Source organism: Myripristis murdjan, chromosome 1, assembly GCF_902150065.1.
Source record: "Myripristis murdjan chromosome 1, fMyrMur1.1, whole genome shotgun sequence".
Lineage (NCBI taxonomy): Eukaryota > Metazoa > Chordata > Actinopteri > Holocentriformes > Holocentridae > Myripristis > Myripristis murdjan.
In genome coordinates this window covers 37119229-37138796 of record NC_043980.1, presented here as the reverse complement: position 1 = coordinate 37138796, position 19568 = coordinate 37119229, and the positions used below count along the sequence as shown (strand labels likewise).

Genomic DNA, 19568 nt, shown 5'->3' with positions numbered 1-19568 from the left:
TTAGCCCATTGTCCTCAGAAACACAAACCATCAATTCATAAATAATGCTTTTATGGTAACAAGGAGCCCAAGTAAGATGTGTTTCTGCACCAAAATCAAACCTAGCTCTGAAACGAGGATGGGCATGGACCCCAAATCAAAAAAAAAAAGAGCACATATTTTGAATTAGTCCCAGGAAACACCGACTGCTGGCATGTTGCTGAGCTCAGGAGGAGAATCTTCCCCGTCTCATAGTAAAGCCTCTGGAGGATCTGTAAGCCACTGAGCGTTCAGCTTACACACTCGCCAAGTTTCACCGCTCGATCCGACATGCAAAGAAACACAACACACCCTCTCCTGTGTTGCTCGTGTGTGTGTGTGTGCGAGTGGCTCGGCTCCGCGCTGCAGCTCGTGGATCAGCACACATGCCATTTACAGTGTGTGTGTGAGCGTGGATATAATTAGCCGACGTACAGATTCTTTCCTGGTATTGTTGCCGTTGGGTTTGAAACACAACCCAAAAGGCTGTGTGTCTATTTTTAGGGGTGGCAGCAAGCAGAGACACAGGCAGCCACGCTTTGAAGCTTCCCCCCGGGCATGATAAGGATATGAGCAGGGTGTGGGTGTGGGTGTCTTGTCCAGTGTGTGTGTATTCATGTGTGTTGTCTGTTTCCTGAGTTCACATGTGTCAGGTGGCTTGTACAGTGTCGGGTACTGGAAGTGCAAAGTGATGCACAGAGAGAGATAGAGCGGCATGTAGGCTCCAGAAGCCCTGGCTGTCATCAGATGAAGAGGGAGAGTTGTTGTGGTACATGCAGAAAGAAGGTCTGAACCGCTGGCTCAGATCCAGCTCTAAATGTCAGAGGAGCACTGAAGCATTATGGGTGAGCTGTCTCTGTCTTGGTATTATTAGTGTCCATGATAGAAAAAGAATAGAAAAAGGGGGAAAAAAATACTTGTACTGTCGAAACTACACCATCTAAAGTCTTGAATTACTTTATTGAATCATGCACTCCATGTGTTTCTGCAGGACTGCCTCTTTGTAGTACCTGCACAGGTACCACTGCACAATAAGACTACCCATGTAACAACTTCACTGCAAAAAGTCAAAATCTTACCAAGATTATTTGTCTTTTTTCAAGTCAAAAATGTCTTATTTCTAGTCAAAATATCTCATTACACTGAAAATAAGACATGATCAGCTCAGAAATTACTTGTCTTTAGACAATTTTCACTTGTTTCAAGTGAAAGTCTACTTGGAAACAAGTGAAAATTTGCTTGAAACAAGAAACAAATTTTGCCAATGGAACAAGCAAATTTTTACTTGTGACACAAGTGAACAAGTAAAAATTTGCTTGTTCCATTGGCAGAATTTGTTTCTTGTTTCAAGCTAATTTTCACTTGTTTCAAGTAGATTTTCACTTGAAACAAGTTGAAACAAGTGAAAATCGTCTAAAAACAAGTTAGTTCTGAACTGATCATGTCTTATTTTAAGTGTAATGAGATATTTTGACTAGAAATAAGACATGTTTCCTTGAAATAAGACAAATAATCTTGGTAAGATTTGGACTTTTTGCAGTGTTTATAAGTAGTTTAGGCTACTAATTAGGTTTTAAACACTATAAATCATAAATTAACAATCACAAACAACTTATAACAGTTTCATACATCAATTTAGGCTCACTTTTTGGCAAGATCATGTTACTGCTGCACTGCATCTATTCTGTTAAATCTCTGATTTTGCAGTGTGGTACCCTGATATTATGTAATGTTGTAAGGATGTCTATTGGTACTTTAATTATAGATAAGATAAGAGGTAGAGGTAAATAACAGAACAGATAAAAGAGTCTAATAAGTTAAGAAAGTTGCATCCTTTTTACTGTAATGCAGCCTTTAAAAACAGGAAAATACAACACTTATGTCTTTTTACCAAATTCTAAACTATATTCAGTCTCATATCACAATATTGATTTAGTATCTATTTATTGCCAAGCCCAATGTTTGACAAACAGTTCCCCCTGCTGCAGTAACCAAGCCTCTTGCTGAAGGAAGGTTAAGGCCATGCTCGATGGAAGGTCAGGGGTGCCTGATTGATCCCATTCATCAGCTGACTCTGTGTAGCCCGAGCGGCGTGAAGCAGTGATTGGTTTACGGCGATAGTTTAGAGACGAGAGCGGTCAGATGGATGGCTTCCCCCACAAATAGAGACGGCTTGTGCTCGCAGCGCCGGTGGACCAGTGGACCAGTGGGAGCGGGAGGGTCAGTATAGGTCACGGGATGAAAGGTCGCGGTCACCTCGCCTCAGGCTGCAGCCACAGTCTAACGCCCCTCGACAAACACAGCCTGCCCCGTCTAGCTGCCACCGAGTAATTGAGTCAACTGAAATACACCACTGGCTTTTGACTTGAAACCCACAAAGGGCAGTGTTTTCTTTTTTTTTTTTCCAAAACATTTGACAACTTTTGGTGATTTTTCTGGAGGTGACCAGGGTGCACTGTGCCGGGGAGCGCCGAAACTCCTGGCTAGTGGTTTGAGGATGGGAACAATAACCTATTGACAGAGACAGAGGGAGGGAGGGCTCATGCTGGGGTCTGCTTGTCTTGTGACAGCACTGGGGTGGGATGGCATCGTGGTTTGTGTGTGTTTGTACTCGTTACTGTACTGCAGGGGTTTTCAGCGTCCAATAGGCCAGTGACCCCTATTTAAAGTGATTTTGCTCTATAGCGACCCTTATATGAAGAGAGATCTTGGTTTGGGTCAGGTATTAAATGCTTTTAAAAACCTTTTTCTATTTTCTGCACAGGATGAATTTGTTGTGAATTCAGTAACGGTGAATTTAAGATGCTCTTCATTTTCTTCACATCATCTCTGCACACAGCAGAGCCGCAGCAGCAGCAGCACTTGCCCGGCTGGCTTGTGGTGTAAACACTGGCTTGTACAGGCGGGGTGGGGTTGGGGGTGTATGGGTGTGTGGGAATGTGTGCGTGTGAGGGTGGGGGGGGCGGTGGTGTGTAACTTTATTTTGGAGAGGCTGCAGCTGTTGCATAGGATTCCACCCCATCTAGCAAATTTGAACCCCGTGCTGCGTGCCGTCAGTCTCCGTTTCTCACGTTCTCCGCACTTCTGTGAGTTCTGCTTGATATTTTCTAATAGAGCTTTTCCACAGCAGCCATTTTTACAAGAATTAGCAAGATTAACATAGGTGTTACTGATGACATTAATTGAGATTCTCTCCCATTTAGGTCTAACAGAGCCAGGGTCCTGCTGCTGTGACTCTGCTAAACTTAAATGGAGCAGAACCTCAATTAATGTCATTAATCAAATCTGGGTTTACCTGCCTAATCAGAGTTGGAAGAGGAAGAAAATATGATCCATCTTTTTATTCTTCTGGATTCCTTCGTAATTTCCATGACTTTTCTGGCATTGCTGTCCACCAAACTGGAGGTCCACTCTCTGATTCTGATTTGTCTCAGCTGGAGAGCTGTACATTTGATCAGCCCCTGCAGCCTGTCCTCTATCATACGGGATGCAGAGTGGAGCAGGCCCTCGGGACGATGAATCCAATATCAGGTTACACAACACGGTGCTGCCCAGCTGCCTTCACTTAAAGGGCCGTTTCTCGGGGGCTTTCATTCGTTCCTATGTAAATCACAGGTTTAGCAGGGGGGATCAGGAGCAGACAGAGATATGTAGGCAGACGGCGAGGTTTCCTATCTTCCTGTGGATTCGCTGGGTTAGGGTTAAGGCCGTGTAGGAAATCTTGGGGTATTTGGCAGCGTGAAATGTTTTTACAAAGAATTTGGGGTGTAATTTTCCATCTTTGCTCTGTCTATATATATATATATATATATATATATATATATATATATATATATATATATATATATATATATATATATAATTTTTTTTTTCTTTTCTTTCTAAAATGGTTTGTTGGTGTGCAGTGAATTTGTGGCTAGCAGTGAGGTCTTCTACACTGCAAAAACGCAAAATCTTACCAAGATTATTTGTCTTATTTCAAGTCAAAAATGTCTTATTTCTAGTCAAAATATCTCATTACACTTAAAATAAGACATGATCACCTCAGAAGTAACTTGTTTTTAGACAATTTTCACTTGAAAATTCACTTGAAACAAGTGAAAATTTGCTTGTTTCATTGGCAAAATCTGCCAGTGGAAAAAGTGAAAATTCACTTGAAATAAGTGAAAATTAGCTAGAAACAAGAAACAAATTTTGCCAATGAAACAAGCAAATTTTCACTTGTTTCAAGCAAATTTTCACTTGAAACAAGAGACAATTGTCTAAAAACAAGTTCCTTCTGAGGTGATCATGTCTTATTTTAAGTGTAATGAGATATTTTGACTAGGAATAAGACATTTTTGACTTGAAATAACACAAATAATCTTGGTAAGATTTTGCATTTTTGCAGTGTAGCTCTGATTTGGTGTGTCATTCTCATGGTAATATTTGCACTGCTTTGGCCTACTGTAGTATCTGGTCTGGCTATTCACCAGCCTGCGAGCCTGAGAGAGACAGTGTCTTAAACTAGTGAACCGGCGCATGTGAATGAAGTTGAATGCGTAGTTGTGCATGGTGGTGTTCCACTCCAAAAGATTGAAGGCACCTTACTGTTTGGCAGGGTGTCTTTCTCATTAAGAACGCTCAAGCTGAGAGCACTCACCCTGAGAATGTGTGCACCTCCAGGCTTTTTCATCTGTGGTGCTTTGCAGCTCAGTGCAAACAGAGGTTGACGTTATTGCTGCAAGGGTTAGGGGCTTTTATAGACCTTTTTTTTTCCCAGCAGCCAATTTACATGGAATAGCAGGTAAACACCGGTGTTACTAATGACATTAATTAAGATTCTCCTCCATTTAAGTGTAGCAGAGCCTGTCCAGGTAGCCAGCGTGAACAACAGCAGGACCCAGGCTCTGCTAGACCTAATTGGTGCAGAACCTTCATTAGTGTCATGAGCAACACCTGAGTTCATCTGCTGGTTCATGTCAAAACGGCTGCTTGGATAAACACATCCACCAAACAGGATGGTATTTTCTGTAGAAGACCACTGTTCTAAAGCAGGCCGATCGCAGTTCTTTTGTTATGACACCACCTTACGCACATTCAGGTGCATTTAAGATGGTGAACTTGAATGTCTCTTTTCTTTGCGGGGTAATTCACGGCATATTTAATCCATATTGTAAAGTGCATCCCGTAGTAGGGTTGGATAACAGCCGGACCGCATTTTTCTGGTAATGACGCCATCATTTCTGCGAGCTCTTGGCCCAAACGCTCTTGTTTGCGAAGCGATCTCAAACCCCGAGGGAGGAAGCTGCTCCAGGATTTTGAAATAACGGCTTAAACAAACTAGGTGTGACAATGCCAGCAGATTCCGATCCAAACCACGCCGTTTTAGTTAGTCACTGAACTAAATCTGTTTTTACGCTGGAATTGTGGAATCTGCTTAGCCTGGCTGTCGCACCTTTGGCTGTCACCGCCGTCAACAAACTGTAAAGTGCGGCCAATCACTCATTGACAATTTGAGTGAATGAGGGAAAAGCAGAAGAGGGAGACATAAAGGGAGTCTGGCGGAGCTGCCGTCAGTTCGAGTAGGTCTGTTGTCGAGTGACCAGACAATGACGGCAGACTCTCTCTATCTCTCTATCTCTTTCTAAGTCTAGCGACCATCTGTTAAAGCTGCCATAAGCTCCGCCCCTCTGTAACACACCACCGGCTTATCCTCCACTGCTATAACTCCAGTCGTGCCGCATAGGCTCCTGGAAAATGCAGTCTTACACACTCCGTTCTCCATTCTCAGCCTCCACTTGTTTATGTCTTCACTGTGTTTTTTTGGCCTCGTGCCTTCCCATGACAACAAGAGATTTTGGAGAACGTCAGTCACCTAAGCTGCAATTATAGCGCGCTGTATCTATTCCTGTGCCTCGCCGAGTGTTTGTTGTCATGCCAGCTGAGCTAATTCACAGAGCAGGATCAGCGAGTTAGTTCTGAGATATCGTTGAAACTTTGTTTATTAGGCATCATAAACATGCATGAATGAATCACAGTTGAAATCACCAGGACGCAGCACAATGTTTTCCACAGTTTCCTGGCAAGCGTTCTAAGTCTGTGTTGTGAAATCGCCACCCGGGGGGATGGACAGCGAGAGTGCACCAGCTTCAGTTTCATCCGCAGTTATTGACCCAGATGGTCAAACAAAACCGCTGTTACCTGTGTTTGCTTCACACGTTGGAGTGTGATGTATGTTGATCGTGCCGTGTGACTGCGGAAAGTGCTGCCTCTGTGTGTTTACAATGGAACCGGAGAGTATGGAACAAAACGGTGCCGTCAGGGCAGCGCGGCGGCCTGTTATTGGTGAACACGTGTATGTCTGTCCAACCAGGGAGCTGCATCTGGCTTTCTACCTTAGGATGTCATACAGAAATACTTTTCTTTGCATACCACTTGTGTTCAAATCAAGCTTATTTTTTTGCATCAACATCAAGGAATGGTATCCAATAGCCTTGTTTTATTTTACTCAAAGCGGTCACTGCTGCTGTTTAAAAGCCCCCCTGATAACCAGTGATGGGAGTAACGGCGTTACAAAGAAACGGCGTTACTAACGGCGTTACTTTTATCAGTAACGAGTAATCAAAGAAATTACTGTTTCCCCCCGTTACAGCGCCGTTACCGTTACTGACAATTAAATGCGCCGTTACTAGCCGTAACTTCCTACTAATAATTATTATTATTTTATTATCTTATTCAAAAAATGTGCGTCTTGTGGAGAAAAAGCGGTGTGTCAATTTTCAAACCGGTCGGACTTTGCAGTTTTCGTAACTTATCAACATGCATGGAGAATGACTTTGCACAAAATACAAGAAGTGCATGTGTTCCCTCCGCCTGCCGTACAGAAGATCGGGGGTTCAATTCCCCACCTGGACAAGCTGGCATCATTACTTTAAACTATAATGAATTACTTTTTCAAAGTAACGAGCCCAACACTGACAATGATAGATGAAATTTGACAGCAGTGTCCACACTGCAACAGCAACACAAAAATATGTGCATTAATAAGAGGATTTAAGAAAAGAAAAAAAGTAATCATAAAAATGACTTTCCCCAGTAACTGAATTACTCTTCTGCAGCAGTAATTGAGTAGTAATCAAAATGACTTTTTTACAGAAGTAATTAGTAATTGTAACTTATTAGTTTTGTGAGTAACTGGTCCCAACACTGCTGATAACACAACAATCCACATGAAATGAAATGAGTGTGAACTGGGGTCAGTGTTGGAGAAAGTAAATCATGATTGTAATAAGTTATTTTACTTTGTTGCTTATCTTAAAGGTAACTAGTTACATTGCAAAATTAAACATGCTGTAGCAATATGGCTTATGCCATCGCTTTTGTCAGTCATTTGTTTCCAATGCAGTGCAAGACTATTGCACTGTTGCATTGCGAGACCACAGCTTTTTTTTTTTTTAAGTCAGTATATATATCAAGCAGACTTCGACTGCATTTTCAAATTAGTGGCATGTCATCTGCATATCTCCTCTTTTTCCTGTTTAATTTGAACGGTAATACGTTAATTGCCCCACCAGTACTTGAATTATATGCACTGTGTTTGTCTTTCTCTTTGGTTGTCCTTCACTGTATCGACACTGTTCACATCAGTGTCACACACATGTGGTTTATATTGATTAACCCTAGTGTTCTGACATACATCAGTATCGTTTCCTAATTCACAATGTCAAACATCAATGCTTTTCTATCAGTGGTGACTGCATTGTTGAATTGTGTTGATAACAAGTCGGCAAATTACAAAACCAAGGCAGTGTAAACATTCAATGGTTGAAATACACATCAGGATCATGAGACTGTGTTTGTTCCTTCTTGCATCATGAAGGTCTTTGTAAAATATTAAAGTGCATACTGTACATGGGCAGATACTTTTTGCACAGTCATAGCTATAGTTTGACATGTCAGGCTGCACCTTGTTGAGTCACTTCCCTGCAAACTGACTGGTCTGCCCCTGTGGTTCTCTTCCTCTCAGGTGAGAGTCGGAGCAGCAGCAGCAGAGTGAGCGAGCGAGTGAGGCGGGAGCAGGCATGAGCATGGACGGCCGTCAGGTGGTGGTGACCACCCCTCCCCCGCCTGGCGGAGGGACTAAGGAGCGCTATTTCGACCGGGTCAACGTCAACGACCCGGAGTACCTCAGGACCAGGAACATGTCGCCCGATCTCCGGCAGGACTTCAACGTCCTGGAGCAGAAGAAACGTGTCACGCAGATCCTTCAGAGTCCCGTAAGTTCAGTGAGGAGTCATGTCCCTCTTCTCTAACTTTTTGCCGCCACTTTCCAGTTTTCACCTTCCACTTTCTGTGGTTTTCTAGCCAGCAAAATTCTTCAGTCCGCCCATGTGATGGATTTGACTGCGTCCATCTGTCACACTTGATATCACAGGTGACGCTGCAGATGTGATTTTGATAAGACATGGAACAAAGATGCATCTTAGCACTGTGTTCCAGTTCCCCATTTGTGGGGACGATGATTCACTTGTTTAAAGCAGGACAGGACAGATAATTGCAGGGTCATGCGTAGAGTCTCATAGATCCTATAGAGTCCTGTAAGTCAGGTGATACTGATGGGCAAGCTTCCTTTCTCAAAGTAACTAAGTAAACTTTATTATCCCCAAGGGACATTTCATTTTACATTTAGATCTAGATATATACTGTATGTGGTAAGGATGCTTCTGTTTGTTTAAGGAAATAATAATCATCCTTAAGGTTAGAGAGAGACTGTGCGGTGAGAGTGAGACAGTTACCTCATCAGATGCTGTTTCGTTTTCAGTCAAAAGTAACTTCAGTAACGTCAATCAAAGGCAAGGAGGCTATGAAAGTGTGAGTTCGAGTCACTGCGATCACAAAAGACCCAATGAAGAAGTTCCAGCGAGGGAGGAGAAGTTCTCGCCTCATTACGAAATCAGCTTTCACTCTCCCCCAGCTGGCGGTTAGCGTTTCTCAACCTGTTTTTGAAGAAGTGAGCGCCGTGTGTGCATCATGTGTGAGCGCAGCAGTCGGTGGTGTGTTGAAACCCTAATATAACCACAGCCTGCCACACCCTTGCCCTCCAAATGCTCTCTAGGCCGACGGTTCACATGCTGGCTCAGGTTTTACTGAAGTAAGCAACTCGGCAGGCTCGCAGGGCATCTCAGCCAACAGAAGTAGCCCTCTTTAATAATCTCTCCGTGAGAACGACTGCTGCTAACACACTTGGTTAAGGTGCTGTGGAGGTACACTGCAAAAACTCAAAACTTACCAAGATTATTTGTCTTATTTCAAGTCAAAAATGTCTTATTTCTAGTCAAAATATCTCATTACACTTAAAATAAGACATGATCACCTCAGAAGTAACTTGTTTTTAGACAATTGTCTCTTGTTTCAAGTGAAAATTTGCTTGAAACAAGTGAAAATTTGCTTGTTTCAAAATTTGTTTCTTTTTTCTAGCTAATTTTCACTTATTTCAAGTGAATTTTCACTTTTTCCACTGGCAAATTTTGCCAATGAAACAGGCAAATTTTGTCTAAAAACAAGTTACTTCTGAGGTGATCATGTCTTATTTTAAGTGTAATGAGATATTTTGACTAGAAATAAGACATTTTTGACTTGAAATAAGACAAATAATCTTGGTAAGATTTTGCGTTTTTGCAGTGTAATTAGTCTTTATTGTATATACTTCTTCTTAATTTTACTTTATGTTTCTATTGATGCTGCTGTAACATGGGAATTTCCCAGTTTGGGATCAATGAAGTAAATCTATCTATCTATCCGTCTATCTATCTTAATATTGACTTCATCATGAAATTGCGCGAATCTGAAGTTCAAACCAGCAGTTCTGCTTCATGTTTTCGTCCTCCTGCCCCCATTGGATTGACTCCTCTGCTGCACCTGTTATGTTCCACTGGATCACTTTTACTTATTAGCACAACACACCAATTTTGAGCTTTTCCGGGACATTAATCCACCATTTTACCGAGGATTATTCCAACAATCTGACATTCTATCAGAAGAGCTGAGGGCGAGCAGAGCACTTCAATCTAATATGGAGCCTTAACTAGGGATGCTGTCCGATTTGGACTTTCTCACATCAAATCTACTGCTACAAGCCTCCAAAGTGGAAGCTTTTATCAAGTGAGCTCCCCAGCAATGTTAGTGATGTATAATTTGATGAGTAAGACCTGTAGCCGGTTCAGTTCCAAAAAGCACAATAATTGCTCTTCTTTTCTGGACAGATGAGTTGCACCAATATTGCCACCCTACAAAGGGAAGTGAAGCCCTGCTGGGAAGGATTACTGTAGGAAATGCAGCCCCTAAAACAGTGTTATCACAGTTATTGATTTCCAGGAACTCTCAAATCTTATGTATTTTTTCACATTGTGTTATAGATTTCTGGGGGTTTGAGGTCAAAACAGATGGGTCGGTCTCAGCACCGCTTTTCAACTCATTGTCACGGTCTTTGTTGTGAGACTACCTAGCACCAGTGCTCTTTCACAAACGGGTGAAAACAACGGCGCTCGGTGAACGTTCTCTCCATTGACAGTCATCTTATTGTCCTCCTCTGTCCTTTGCGTCTTTCTCCCTCCGTCCACTCTACCACGACAGAGGCTTTCACACTCACTCAGCTGCACCAGACTAAACTGTATAATGTTGTCCTGTCTCGCTATTTGTAGGGTGACCTTTGAACAGTTCCTTCAGCATTTTTGTAGGTTTTATGGCATGCCTCCCGCCTCCCGTCTGTCAGGGCTGTTTGCTCTGCAGTGTTGACGCAGGGCAGGACGGAGGAGGTGCACCTTACTGTTTACGATGAGACGGTACGCTCGTGTTTCAAAGCACTTTCAAGTACTTCCAAAGTAAGTAGGGGCTGTTTGCAGGAATGAGGACACCTTGGGCCGGTGCAGAGGAAACAGGCAGTGTTAGACAGGATGAGATTCATAGTTAAGCTAATGTCAGGCAAAAGATGAGGTTAGATGCTGTGCCGGCTTTGGCGAAGGGAATAGTAATGAATGAACGTTCCTCACAAGTAGGGAAACCCAAGCCTGTGAGTGTATGTGTGTATGTGTGTGTGTGTGTGTGTGTGATTGATATTGCGTAGTGGCCATGGTGGTTTGGCCTGTTCTTTTTTTAAGCCTTAAATGTGATCCGCATTCTGCACATGCCCAGTGTGGTTTTCTTGGCGCGCTTTTTTGCCAGATGTCTGGATGGGCAGGAGCACGTTGCTGCTGATGCAGGACTCCACTTGATACTGTATGTGTGTGTGTGTGTGTGTGTGTCTGGGTCTCTGTGAGTGAGAGAAATACAGTGGATGAGCGTTTGCACTGCAAAAACTCAAAATCTTACCAAGATTATTTGTCTTATTTCAAGTCAAAAATGTCTTATTCCTAGTCAAAATTACACTTATTACACTCATTACACTTAAAATAAGACATGATCACCTCAGAAGTAACTTGTTTTTAGACCATTGTCTCTTGTTTCAAGTGAAAATTTGCTTGAAACAAGTGAAAATTTGCTTGTTTCACTGGCAATTTTTTTTTTCTTGTTTCTAGCTAATTTTCACTTATTTCAAGTGAATTTTCACTTTTTCCAACTGGCAAATTTTGCCAATGAAACAAGCAAATTTTCACTTGTTTCAAGTGAATTTTCACTTGAAACAAGTGAAAATTTACTTCTGAGGTGATCATGTCTTATTTTAAGTGTAATGAGATATTTTGACTAGAAATAAGACATTGTGACTTGAAATAAGACAAATAATCTTGGTAAGATTTTGCGTTTTTGCAATGTGTGTGTATATTTACATAAAAGCATTGGGGTTTGTATTCATCAGCGATACCGCTTTTTAGTCAAGCCCACTTAAATTTGTGCATCTTTGTTTTTTGGACTTGAGGCTATCTGTCTTTTATGGCTTAAATTCATCAGAGTGAATAGTTCCAAACTTTAAAGACGAAAAACATAAATTAGTTTACTCAATGCTTCATTTACACTACATCACTGTGTTTGTGCGTGTGTGTGTGTTTCTGCTTGTGTGTTGTGCTTGTGGTCGTGTATTGTGTGTATTATCCCAGCTGATGGCATTGAGCTGCAGCCCGCTCTCATTCAGACGCCCTGAAGCTGCAGCAGCGTTCTAGCCCTTACATCAAGACAGCTGAGGCATCAGCTGCTCCACCCCGTCATATTCAACTGTGACAACAACAACAAGTGACCGGCCCGCTGGACGTGCACGTGTCCCCTCTCCCAAATCTCTTTCTCTCCCTCTCACATTCAGCAACAACAATAACAATAACATGTGTCACCAGCTGACAGTGCACACATGCTCTCTCTCTCTCTCTCTCCTCCCATATCATCATATCTCTCTTTTCTGCCTCTCTCACTCTCGCTCTCATATTCAGCTGCAACAACAAGTGTCACCAGCTGCGTGTGCACACGTGCACCTTCCATCTCTCTCTCTCTCTCTCTCTCTCTCTCTCTCTCTCTCTCCCTCCCTTCAGTCTCTGGTTTGTTTTGTTTGCAGTGTTATGGGGCTTGCAGTGGCTCTGGATTACATGTTTCCAGTGCTCGGATGGCAGGCTGTATTTAAGGTCGGACCGATATAGACCTAGGCGGGACTGAAGCAACACAACTGAGTCCTCTGCCTCTGTCGCTGTTGGACACTCAGACACCCAAGGCCACGGTCAAACGTGTCTTTTCAGTGCACCATCTGCTCACACCAGGATGCTTTAAGAGGCCTGAGTGCACAACAGTCAGATTTTGCCTTCGTTGCCGTGGAAGTGGTCAGAAGTGTAGAGATTAAGAGAGAGAGAGACAGACAGAGCAAGAAAAAGTAACAGATACACATTTAAATAAATATAGACCCCCTTTACTAAGATCTGATCACTCTATACCACACACGTCAAATCAAATAAACCTGCAGGGTTATTTAAAGATGTGTCTGTTCATCGTGGTCACAGATGTGTCCCTGGATTTCTTTGGTGGTGGAATGAGTTACCAAAGACCATTTGATCCATAGAGTCCAAAGAAAAAGCTCAAGACCCTGCTCTGTCATGAATACCTCTGCAGCTGATGGGCCGAAGAGAGAAAAAAGAAAAAAGGCTGCTTGTGTGCATTGCCTTTGTAATGTGCACTGCCTGTTGGCACTTACATCCCACTGGACTTGAACTCAGCTTTCTGACCCTCGCATTGTTCTCTTCTGACTAAGTCCTTGCTTGTATTGTACTTTTAAATGTATTTGCCAAATGAAACGAGAACATTTTAACAATATTCGGGCAATCGGATCACAGTCTGTTTTCAGTGCAGACAATGTGAGGCTCCTCAAGATTTCTTCCATTTTTTTTACTTGTTACAGCCACGTTTTCGGGAAGTTTTTTCTTGCCCACTGTGAGGTTTAACCCCCTGAACCCCAAAACCGCCAGCGGGATAGAAAGACATGTATTTTTTTTTTAAAAAATCGCCAAAATTCAATCGTTTATCATAGCTGGAAGCTTTAAAAACCTATTTTTTTGTCGGAATTTGAATTTTCCGACGGTCCCTGAATGCAAAAAAAATACAAAAAAAAATGAAAAATACACTCAGCTGAATATTGGATTTTTTAAGTTCACCTATCCGTTCTAAAAAGCCGTTCAAAAAGTGTGATGACGTCACACATTGAGAGGTGCTGCTTTACGGCGATTTCCAGAGCCCGTCTCCACAGAGCAGACGGAGACACTCGAGAGAGCCGCCTGTGCTATATTAGACATTCTCTGTACACACAAATATCAACTTTGATGGAAAAGTCCTCCTTAAGAGTGGGGTTTCCAGATTCTCTTGGTCTTCAGGTGACATCAAGTGAGATCCCTCCTCGTAAACAGCCGCAAGTCCGTCACTGACCAATCAGCATTCATAATGCTAGCGTGTTATGGCCAACAACAGCCCAAACTGTAGGAAACTGAAAGGATATAAGTTCTCGCTAATTTCACTTTTAACCTATAATCCATACTGGACTTTCAGAAACTACAACAGTATTTGCGATTTTTCAACCATAAACAGGAGTAAGAGACAAATTTAGCCGTTTAGCTCCATAGAGCCCCATTCATTCTGCACTCGCCCGCGATCACCCCCAGTGGAATTACGGTGGAACTGCAACCAAGTTCGATACAACGGGGGTTAATGGAGAGTGGCAAGGCTCGTCGTAGACGGGCTCTGGCGAAACTAAGCCTAAAAAAGTGATTTTTCATTTGAATCATTTTATTACACATGCTTCATTCAACAATTCGCCAAAAAGTAGTCGTTTACTCAATCCAGATCATTCAAAAAACAGAAAATTCAGAAAAATCTTGATTGATTCAGGTGAGCCCAACAGTTGCATGACAAAAAATTCACTGAATTTCAGTGTGTAGGCAGCAGTAGTAACATGGAAGGGCGCAAGGCAGTAAAAACGCCTAGGTTTATACAGGTTGGAAAAATGTTAATATTTCTGGAAATAAATCATGTGAAGCCCTACTTTTTTTTTCTTGGATCAGTGACACTTGTGGGCACCTGAAAAAATGTTCTGTACATTTATTCCAATGTTTCTCGATTTTTGTAAAATAAATTATCAAAAAAAAAAAAAAAATCAGTTTGCCTTTTTTATTTTTTTATTATTTATGGCACTATAACTCTTTCATACTGTGTGAAAGACATTTTTGAATGGCTTCAGGTGATAGCCACAGCTGTGCTGTTTCCATAGAGGTGCAGCACTTCAATCAATCAATCAATCAAACTTTATTTATAGAGCACTTTTCATGCCAAAGGAGCAGCCCAAAGTGCTTTACATAAAAACACATAAAAACAGTGCAACACATAAAAACTATACAACAAACAATAGACACAACATACATCCCCCCCTTTTCACACACACACACACACACACACACACACACACACACACACACACACACACACACACACACACACACACACACACACACACACACACACAAATTTAAAAACACCAAGGAATTAAAAACACTGAGGAAACGCTATCCTACACTCGCCACTTCGAAGTGAGGAAACACTAGAGAGAAGATAATCCATATTAAAGATTAAAATTCAGTAAATATCAATAAAAATAACTAAATAAATAAATAAAAGTAAATAAAATAAATACAATTCAGTTAAAGGCAAGACTAAAATGGTAAAATAATCAAATAAATAAAATTCAATTAAAAACCAGTCTAAAAAAAGGTAAAATAAATAAATAAACAGACAAGTAAATAATAAAATAAATAAAATCCAGTTAAAAAAACAGACAAAAAGGTCAAAAATAAAAAAAATAAAATAAAATAAAAAAATCGTAGAATAACATTTAATTACTTGTATCACTTGTAATTGCAGTGAAAAACAAGCCCACAGTGAGCCAAAATGTGAGGGGAGCAGAAAACGCCCCAAAAACTGTTTGGGGTTCAGAGGGTTAAGTCCGGGGTTGTCGTACTTGAAGTAAACGTGAACTTGAATGCCTCTTGGGTGCATTTACACCTGCATGTTTATGTGCTCAAGCGCTGTGCTATTGGATCACCCGAGACACATATTGATACCCGGTGTAAAGGGGGGTCATAGTCTCAGGTGATACATAACAGCTATTCTGAGTGTGGCTACGCAGTACAGACGTGTGTGTGTCCACAGTTTTTGGAACTCACTTTGGTTCAAACACTGTTCAGTTGATTATTTACACGAATCATGTGAGAGGAAGACATGTGAGAGGAAGACAAGGAGTGAAGTGTTTTTGGAGATGGTTTCGGCGTTCAGGTTGCCAGTAGGGTGGGATTTGTGTGGCGTTTTGCGTGGCATCTCAGGGCAGACCGCTGCTTTGATGTGGTTAGTGAAATACACCGTGGGGGCTTTGGAGAGCCCAGAAGAGCGCAGTCGGTGCAGATTTCAGCGGCAAATCCAAGCCTTATGATGACATGCGTGATAAATCAAGATATTAATTTGTCGGTGTTAAATTCCGTCTTTAAGCCTCGGCTCTCACGGCTGCTGTCGCTGTGACTGCTGTGAATAGCCGCTCAGGTTAAAAGCCCTCAGAGGCACGATGAAGATTAAATCAGATGAAATTGAATTTGACTTGTACTTCCACATGCTGCTGCTATTTTTTGCCTTTTCCACTCATCTCTGGCTCTGTCCTGTTTTCCTCTCCTCTCCTCTTTCCCACAGTCCAGTCATCATCCATAGCAATGATTTACTGATGCCAAGCGGTAGATTTACTCACACTCCCTTGTGGTACTTTGGTGGTTTTCAGAGGAAGCGCACATTCCCCCCCCACCCCCCCGAGTTGCCTGAGAACACAAGCGGATAATTTATGGTGCTTTATGGTGGGTTTTGCCGAGAACCCCCTCGCGTGAGGCAAATGTCACGGCTGCTCTCCATTATGTTTTTCCTTTTTCTTTTTTTAGGTCCTGAAGGTCTCATTTGGTCGAACATTAGTGGTTGAACTTCCTCCTGAGAGCTCCTTTTTAAAAACCTCCACCTCTCGTCTCACCGCCCCGTCTCAGCGGCTGCGTTTCAGTTTGGCATTTTACAGCATCTCGCCGGTGCTGAGCTTAGCCGAGCCCCCAGCAGTGGAGCCGCGCTCTCAGGATTAGGATGTAACACGTTGAAGTGCTACTAAGTCGTCTTTAGCTTGTGTGCAGCCTCAAAAGGATAGCCCCGAACCCAGGAGAATCCTCGTGGTAGTGAGAATGTAAGCGCTCTGCCATGCCTGCACTGCAAAAACTCAAAATCTTACCAAGATTATTTGTCTTATTTCAAGTCAAAAATGTCTTATTCCTAGTCAAAATATCTCATTACACTTAAAATAAGACATGATCACCTCAGAAGTAACTTGTTTTTAGACAGTTGTCTCTCGTTTCAAGTGAAAATTTGCTTGTTTCATTGGCAAAATTTGTTTCTTGTTTCTAGCTGATTTTCCCTTATTTCAAGTGAATTTTCACTTTTTCCACTGGCAAATTCTGCCAATGAAACAAGCAAATTTTCACTTGTTTCAAGTGAATTTTCACTTGAAACAAGTGAAAATTGTCTAAAAACAAGTTACTTCTGAGGTGATCATGTCTTATTTTAAGTGTAATGAGATATTTTGACTAGAAATAAGACATTGTGACTTGAAATAATACAAATATTCTTGGTAAGATTTTGCGTTTTTGCATTGATGCATGCGGCAAATCCAAGCCTTATGATGACATGCGTGATAAATCAAGATATTCACTCTGCAGTTCAACTCAGTGTTATTTTTGTCAGGTTGAATAAATGTACAGGAATTTGTCTCTGGCAGGACACCAACAACTCGAGCAGTGACACAGATACAGTCCTGCGCACATGGTGTAAGATCAATTTTGAACACTTTGATGTACTTTCTTGTCAATTTAAAAGCACATGATCGGTGTAAACATGATCTGCTCTCGCGGTGCAGAGCTCTTCCTGCACTCCCCGTCAGGGTGAACAAGTGCATCCTCCAAGGAAAGGGCAGGGAGTTTATGCAGAGTAAGGAGACGTCGCAGGTGGAGTAGGGGACCAATTTCACTGACGCACACACCGGTGTTAGATGGAGGGAATCAATAGCGCTGGCAAGCTGGCAGGCAAGGCACTCTCACTCTTTGCAACACTGTCACGTAGGCCGCTTGAAAGACCAGCATTGTGCTGACTTAACTAGGCAGGCTGTCTGAGTGTGCGGCTGAAATTACAGGCCTCACCTGGACGCCGTGTTTGCTTTCAGGATAACGTGTGTGTGTCCACTTTTTTTTGTCTGTCTGCCTGCCTATGTACAACTGTTTCCAAACACACCAGTGATTCTGCATACTACATACTAGTCTAATATTTACAAAAAGTTTATACTTTACACTTCTGCTAATCTTTTCCTAAAGCGAGCAGTTGTATTTTAGAACTGCAGTATCATAATTCCTACCTTTTTATCCGGCCATTGGTTTCCATTCACTCCACTACGATATGAAAATGAACTTTCAGAGACATCAGACTTTCTTCACACCAGTATTCCATCACTGTAATAAAGTCCTCCACATTAGCTTTCCTAAAAGCAGCAGCAAAAATAGGGAAAATAGGCCCCAGGGAAATGTTTGCTTTAGGCAAATTTTGAATGCAAATTTGAAAATGAAGGGATTTTTATTATATGTTGTGAAATTTTCAGTACCCCTGTATGATTTGCAGAATGGTTTGTTGTAATGTAAAATATGGATCAGTTCACACAGAGTATGTTTTGACCGAGGTATGCAAACTCAGATGGTGTGAAATAACTGCACTAAGACTGCCTAAAATGCAGCTGTGGCTCATTTGCAGTGTAATCTTAACAAACAGCAAGAAACATCATAGGATGATTCAAAAAAATAATCCAACGATTAAGATGTAAACCTGTGTGACTTTTGTCTACAAGCCTGCTGTGCAGTAAGTGTAGTGTTTTTCGACGATGGCTCCGACCAAAGGAACAGAGCAGCAGGTTGAGTGGCACCCAAACGGCTGTCTGTCGTTGCATATGAGGACATGAACTCATCCATCACCACGGTGACACCCTCCAAACAATCTTAAGTGACACACACACTTTGCAGGTCACACCTCAAGCACAGACTTGCAGGATGGGCACGGCTCCAGCAGAAAGTTTTCCTTTCCCACACTTTGTAGGCACAATAGCTACAGTTGTGCCACCTGTCTCCAACAATGACTGCAGCAGGGAGCAGGGACTCGCAACAAAGAGAAGCCTCAGTGGAAGTCTGATGACATGAGCTGGTGAAGCCTTGTAACTTCCTGAGCTGGCAACATCAAGGTCTGAAAGGAAACAAGAAAAGTGTATTTCTGTTTTCCCCGAAGAGCATGAGGTAGAGATATTGAAATATGCATGCCAGGATGTATTTGCAAGGCTAGAACAAAACAAATGAATCTGACTACGGTGCTGTTTGCGATGGCAGAGCACAGCACCGTCTTTCTTTTTTTCCTCATGTAAGCCACAAACATAATTGTGATCAGTTTTACTGGGAGGTGTAGTGAGTCGGGACCCTCCTCTATGGCAAACGTGCTGCCTGCCAGGCCTGTAGCTGACCCTGCGCTGCAAAAACGCAAAATCTTACCAAGATTATTTGTCTTATTTCAAGTCAAAAATGTCTTATTTCTAGTCAAAATATCTCATTACACTCAAAATAAGACATGATCACCTCAGAAGTAAATTGTTTTTAGACAATTTTCATTTGTTTCAAGTGAAAATTTTCTTGAAACAAGTGAAAATTTGCTTGTTTCATTGGCAAAATTTGCCAGTGGAAAAAGTGAAAATTCATTTGAAATAAGTGAAAATTAGCTAGAAACAAGAAACAAATTTTGCCAATGAAACAAGCAAATTTTCACTTGTTTCAAGCAAATTTTCACTTGAAACGAGAGACAATTGTCTAAAGACAAGTTACTTCTGAGGTGATCATGTCTTATTTTAAGTGTAATGAGATATTTTGACTAGGAATAAGACATTTTTGACTTGAAATAAGACAAATAATCTTGGTAAGATTTTGAGTTTTTGCAGTGTGACTGTCCTGTGCAAACAACCA

The 19568-nt window shown here is 41.8% G+C and overlaps 1 protein-coding gene across 6 annotated transcripts in view; it reads left to right on the top strand.

Moving 5' to 3' along the window:
* Positions 1 to 19568, top strand: part of add3a (adducin 3 (gamma) a) — a 141237-nt gene that overhangs the window by 83949 nt on the left and 37720 nt on the right. For 3 of the 6 annotated variants that reach the window (XM_030072728.1, XM_030072805.1, XM_030072568.1), the window contains one exon: positions 8027 to 8276. In XM_030072728.1, coding sequence (XP_029928588.1) covers positions 8082 to 8276 — 195 coding nt within the window. In that variant the 5' untranslated portion in view covers positions 8027 to 8081. Of the gene's footprint in view, positions 1 to 5208; positions 5226 to 8026; positions 8277 to 19568 lie in introns of those variants that run through there. The other 3 variants (XM_030072645.1, XM_030072957.1, XM_030072881.1) reach the window with 2 other exon arrangements.